At 37.3% G+C, this 6,236-nt stretch overlaps 1 protein-coding gene across 1 annotated transcript; it reads left to right on the top strand.

The window, feature by feature from the left end:
* The first annotated feature begins 2,808 nt into the window (after nt 1-2,808).
* On the top strand, nt 2,809-5,907 carry LOC132621185 (uncharacterized). Its single transcript, XM_060335353.1, has 2 exons — nt 2,809-5,435; nt 5,522-5,907. The coding sequence occupies exons 1-2, from the start codon at nt 3,013-3,015 to the stop codon at nt 5,607-5,609; spliced, it is 2,511 nt and encodes an 836-aa protein (XP_060191336.1). The 5' UTR covers nt 2,809-3,012; the 3' UTR covers nt 5,610-5,907.
* The last annotated feature ends 329 nt before the right edge of the window (nt 5,908-6,236 follow it).

Genomic DNA, 6,236 nt, shown 5'->3' with positions numbered 1-6,236 from the left:
ACCAAATACTATAATCCTTTCCTAACTAGTTTCCAATTTCCTAAGATGAAATCTTGCTTTGATTTGGAGGAATTCAACTTGAAAGATTTAGAGAGTTTTTAGGAAGGTTTGGGAGGGTTTAGAGAGAGTTTAGAGTGAGAGAGAGAGGTAGAAAATGAAAAAAAAATCAGTTTTTTTTCGTTTTTTTTAGTCTCTGATTTTTACTGTTCACCGGTACTGTTCATCCGCGTCTACTGTTCACCCGCAGAATTATTTCATGGACTCAATTTTTTTTTCTGAGGTGTAACACCCGGAATGTAAGAAAGTCATGGAGAGATAGGGATAATCAAGTCATGAGAATCATGCCTTAGAAAAGAAGGGACTAGCCTTACATACCTTTTCGTTTAGCTACTTTTTCACTTGAACGTTCCCCTCCAATATTCGCGTTTCTACCTTCAAGAGAGTTCGTACTAATATTAGATAATCAATAACATAAGCATGCTTGAACTAAGGCTAGAGAAAATTGGGCAACATCTCCTTTGTTTATACAACTTTCTCCATATCATGTATCAACTCCCAAACATCAATAATAACATTTATCATATCATAATCAACAATCTTCATTCACCCTACATTATTCAAGTCTCCCAATTTCCTTTCCAAATCATCCATAACCATGGCCATAATGCAACATTACATTCATCCTCATATAATGTTTCTCCCATGTTCTTAATATCATTTATAACATAATTATAATCACAACATGTCAAGAATCATGATTCATATTAAGCTACTACTTAACAATGTCACTATTCTCATGTTCGTAACCCATTTTCTATTTCCCTCCATAATCCAAGTCTTTCAACCCCTCAACACTCTAAATAACATGAATTGATCATAAAACTTACCTTTGATTGAGTAGGAATGGGTTTTGGATAGAAATACTCCTCTTGAAGAAAACCCTAGCTTCAACTTCCAAGAGATTTCTTGACTCTAGCAACCCCAAAGAGCTTCCTTGCACTTGATTCGCTTGAATTTATGATATGAACCTTTGATTTCCCTTGTATTCTTGAAAATGAAATGTATGGAATGTTCTAGAGACTTGGAGAGAAGTGGAGAAGTGAGGAGAATGAAAATAATGAAGTGAGAACACATTTAAATACTTGGAAATACTCAGCCCGTCGGGACTTATATGGACCACTTATACGGTCCGTATAACATTGTACGGTTCGTATAAGTGTCTGTAGTTCATCATCATGGAAAACCTCCTTCCTGCTGGGTTATACGGACCCTTATATGGACCGTATAAAGTTATACGAACCGTATAAGTGGTCGTATAACTCCACTTTTCCTAAATTGTTTCCGTCATTTCGTTTGATCTCCAATCCTTATGAAACCTTCTTAACACTTGTTTAACACTTCATTAGAAATCTAAGCAGCGCTATAACTCTTCTTTAAGACATCATTAAATTGCCATTAGCTCGGTACTTTACGGAACTTTTCCAAAACACGACATATACTTTGCCTTTCTTAAGGAACTTTCTCCTCTTACTTCCAATGTCTTTGAAATCTTAATTAGAATCGTTAAGTAACCTTTCTTACTTATAGAAACATCGTATTCGTCTCACCCTGCGTTAGTCTATCTATCATACGACGACATGAAATTTTTCAAGGTGTAACATTTAAAATCAAACTTAGGGTTTATAGACCCTTCTTCCCCAAAATTCATACAAGAACTGCCATGGAAGCTTAAGTAGAAAAGGAATACAAGATTAGGGAGCTGAGAACTTACCCCCAAGATGCCTCCACCAAGATGTTCTTCAAGAATCACCCTAATTGCTCTTAGTATAAGGTTCTTAGGTGTAGGGAACTAATGATTCAGACTTAGGAATTTAAAATAAGAACTGATCCCGTCATCTCGCTACGGCGATCGAAAGGTTCGCCCTAGTGGTAAGACTTCCCGCCACGGCGGAACTTCATTAAAAGGCAGACACTCGCCATAGCGGGCATGACTCCGCCATGACGGGCGCTACTGTGCTCGCCATGGCGAGAACACCAGACACTAGATACCAGATTTTCTGTTTTTTCACAAAGTCCATCCCAAAATCCCGAGGCCTCCCGGACATAAAACAGATATGCGCACACACTTAAAAACACGCTACGAACTCACCCGTGGCCTCAGAATTCCCAACGGAGGTCTAATTGACCAAGTCAACCCCCAAACGGCTAGAATCAAGTTTCCAATCAAGTACCCAAAACGCACCCAAATGCCCCGAGAACCAAACCAACCACCCCACCAAGTCATAATCGACCCTCCAGACCTTACGGAATCGACGGAATTCTGAAAAAGGTCCGTTTACCCAAAAGTCAACTATTGGTCAAACACTTTTTACTTTGAGGCTCTATTTCACATAAGTCATCATACAACTCGCTCGACTACCTCGGGAACCATACCACACATCCCCGCAGGTCAAAATCTTACTAATAGGGCTCGGGGAAGGGTCAATTATTCTTTCATATTTTGAACCCCTTTGTAAAAATTCTGACTCCGTCAGTGGGTATAATGGTAGTTTTAATACATTAATCCTATTTAATTAAATAAATATACTACTACTATGTAAGGCTGTCACATCACTTTTTAAGTGAGAATTTTATAAAATTCGTCCAAAGTAATTTTTATGACAAGACAATTTTTATGTAACAAAAAAAGAAAAATAATTTATGTATATTAAATGAAAATGAAAAGTTTGAGGATGAGTCATGAAATTTACTACTTTATCACTTGGCTTTATTTCCGTAGCTTCCAAGTCACAATACATGTAATCTTCCAATCAGAATCCTACTATGACTCAATTTCCATATGCTCCAAATTATGTTATGACTCAATTTCCATAACTTTTAACGATTTCTCGAAAGACCCTAAACCTACAAAAAGTCTTTGCCGATAAAAAATTCATCATTCTACTACTACTTCACTCTTCAATTTCTCAGTTCCACACACCAAAAAAAAAATTAAAAAAAAAATCAAGAACCATGTTGAAAGACTTGTTTCATAAAAGGCTTAGTACCTTTTACAACAGTTTGATTTTCCATAAACAAGATTTATGGTGTAACTCTGATGTTGTTGTAATCAATTCACAACAAGAAAAAAACCCAAATTCTCAATCATGTAAATTCTATTTATGGCTTGTTGGTGAAGAACTTAATGATACAACAACAATCTTTACTCCTACTGCTATATACTTTTTTTGTACCCAAAAAAACTATTCCAAGATTCGTTCTTTATGTTGTTCTGCAACTTTTATGAACAAAATCCCTGTTTCTGTTCAATTAAAAGCCAAGAACGATGATGGGTTTGTGTTAATTGATTCAACGATACGTAACGCTAAGGAAATTCGTAATAAAAAGGTGTTTTTTGATGGTCTTGATGATGATCGGAGTTACCCTTTTGTTGTTGGTTATATAGAAGGTGAGTATCCTAAGTCTAAGCTTTTTTGGAGTTGTGTTAATGATTTAGAACCTAAAAAGTTTAAAGCTGTTACTGTGAATTATGGTCTTAGTAAGATGATTAATACTGCTGCTAAACAAACTTTTGGTGTTGAACTGTCTGATGAGGAGTTAAAACCACTTGAAATCCCTCCTAAGCATATTTTTACACCTCATGTTATTGAAGAAAAAATGAAGGATAAGCGTGAGAGTAATTTGTGGAGTGATCATGATGAACAGATGTTTTTGCAGTTCTTGGAAAAGGGTAATGATCAATCTGCTTTGTTGGAGAAAGAAAAGAGCAATCTTGAATCGAAATTCGAACGTATAGGGTTGGGGGAAAAGGGGAGGAGCAATTTGGATTCCAAATTTGAGAAAACTAAGTTCCTCTGGGGTGAGGAAAATTTTAAACCCGTGTCAAGTAAATCACCGATGAGCAGCAGGGTGAACGAAACTGTTTCGTTGATGGGGAATCTTGATCTGTCACTGTCCTTTTCTTCGTCTAGTGGAAAACTGGACAAGTTAAGGGCAGAAAACATACATAGTGATTCGCTGTTTAAGTTTGGAGGAAATTTGGTGGATCGTAAAGAAGACAATTCAAAGGCAGGAAACAAGAATTGTGATCAGGTGTTTAAGTTTGGGGCAAGTAGTTTGGGTGCTAAAGAGGACAAGTCAAAGGAAATAAGCAAAAATGGTGATCAGGTGTTTAAGTTTGGGGCAAGTAAATTGGACGGTAAAGACAGCAAGGCAATGGAAGGTAACAAAAATGTTGATCAGCTGTTTAAGTTTGAAGAAGGAAAGAAAGATGATGCCCAGAAGTTTAAGGTTGGAGGAAAGCGGGGCAGGAACCATCAGCCCCAATTGAAGGAGGAGAAGCTGCTTACGGAGAGATTGACAGCCTTTTACTCGAGCTGGAGGGAATACAAAGAAGAGCAATGGGGAAAAGCAGATGTTTTGGTGATTAGTACTGAATCAGTGGGGCTACGTGAGACCTTGTCTCCTCCTATATCCTCTAGCTTCTTAGTGTGGTTGCTTGATGATGAGTTTCCTGAAACCACCGCGGTTTTTACCAACAGTGGAATAGAATTTCTTTGCACCAAGGAAAGTTTCTCCAAGCTTCGTACAGTTGGAATTCGTATGACAATGGTTGCTAAGGTTACTGTTTCTGTCCAACTGAAGAAACGAGGAGAGCAGTGTGCAGATTGGTTAAAAAAGACTCTGTGCCAGGTGAATATTGCCACTAAGTCTGGAGCAAACCGGTGCCCCCTTGTTGTTGGATGTATTTTCGGGGAGTCTATGGTGATGGAGGCTCTTTCACACTCCAAAATGTTCGAAGTTGTATATGTACACAATTCCTTAACCAATCCGCTTGGACTGTTACCTAAGCAATTTCAGATGTTGTCTTTGGGAACTTTGGATGGTGCAAAAACTGCAAATGCAGTATTATTTTCTGAGTTCGCCAAAATGAAGTCGATGGATAATAAATCTTATTTGACAAATACATCTGAAGAAGACAAGTCATTGCTGGAGAAGAAGGGTGATACATCGTCTTCGTTGCTTACTGACAGTAGAGTGGATAACGGAGGACCAGTTGAGCAAACCAAACCTGAAGAAAACAAGGTATTTGAGGAGGACAATTCATCAAGAAAACTTGCAGATAAGATGATGTTGCTTGAGATAAAGGATATGGAAACCTCTATCACAGAGGACGTTTCAGAAGAAAAGCTATTGGCTGAGGAACAAAATATGCCGTCTAACCCTGAAAATAGCCCCTTATTGCAAGTGAAGGAGTGTGGCGAGCCAGCTGGTGTTACGGATGCTGCATCAGAAAGTTCTTTACCAGATGATAACAATGGCAGCACGAGGAAGGACTCTGTTGGTTCTGATCGCGAAGATGATGATTGGACATTAGTTGAGATGGAGTATGATGGGCAAGAAACCGAAGTACTTGAGAAATTCAGCTGGAAAAGGTATTGATAACACATTGTCTCATCTTTCTTTTTTTCCACTTCTTCTGTTGTAGACACTAATAACTCTTTGTTCATGTTTTATATAGGTGGTTGATGGATAAAACAGGAAAATCATTGGGTCCTAAAGACGAGGTGTCTGATGAAGCACCTTCAAAGAGGACTAAGGCTGATTAATAATACATATCTGCAGTCGTTTCTCTGTTTGATTAACAGCTAGCCAACAGTAGTAGTGCACATGAATGCTCTTAGTTTTCTCGGTCAATAATTTTCGTTGCTTTTCTCAGAACTTCATGACTTGTCTTTAAATATGGTTGCATCGTGTTAGCGATATGTGCCTTCTTTTGGCTCATGATGTTTATATTTGCTCAGAACCTCTGATACATTATTCGCCATCTAATTCTATGTTTTGAACTGAACCAACTGATTATCAGGCAGTAACTGATTATCTGAAACAAGCCTTGCTTTTGATTTTTATGTTATATTTGTGGGGCATGGATATCTAAATACTTGCAGATAACAGTGTAAAATAATCTAAAAGCATTAGGCTAAGAAGTTGCTTGCTACTGAGTTTATCTTTATGATACTTATGGGAGGAAGTCGAGATTAGTGACTATATTTTAGTGTAAAATAATCTAAAACTTTTTATAATCTAAAACTTTTTATTTCTCTAAACAAAGTAGAGAAATTTTTAATGGATATGAATAAATGTTTTATGCATGGAGAACATTTGTTTAGAGAAATGGACATTATGTTTTATGCATGGAGAACATTTGTTTAGAGAAATGGACATTATATTTTAGT

Source organism: Lycium barbarum, chromosome 12, assembly GCF_019175385.1.
Source record: "Lycium barbarum isolate Lr01 chromosome 12, ASM1917538v2, whole genome shotgun sequence".
Lineage (NCBI taxonomy): Eukaryota > Viridiplantae > Streptophyta > Magnoliopsida > Solanales > Solanaceae > Lycium > Lycium barbarum.
Note: the sequence above shows the minus strand (reverse complement) of the source record. Positions and strands in the feature narration are given on the sequence as shown.

Bases quoted from the DNA above. Each gene is read 5' to 3' on its own strand.
- LOC132621185 (XM_060335353.1), top strand. From the start codon at position 3,013: ATGTTGAAAGACTTGTTTCATAAAAGGCTTAGTACCTTTTACAACAGT. The intron at 5,436-5,521 runs GTATTGATAACA...TGTTTTATATAG, and splicing joins GAGAAATTCAGCTGGAAAAG to GTGGTTGATGGATAAAACAG.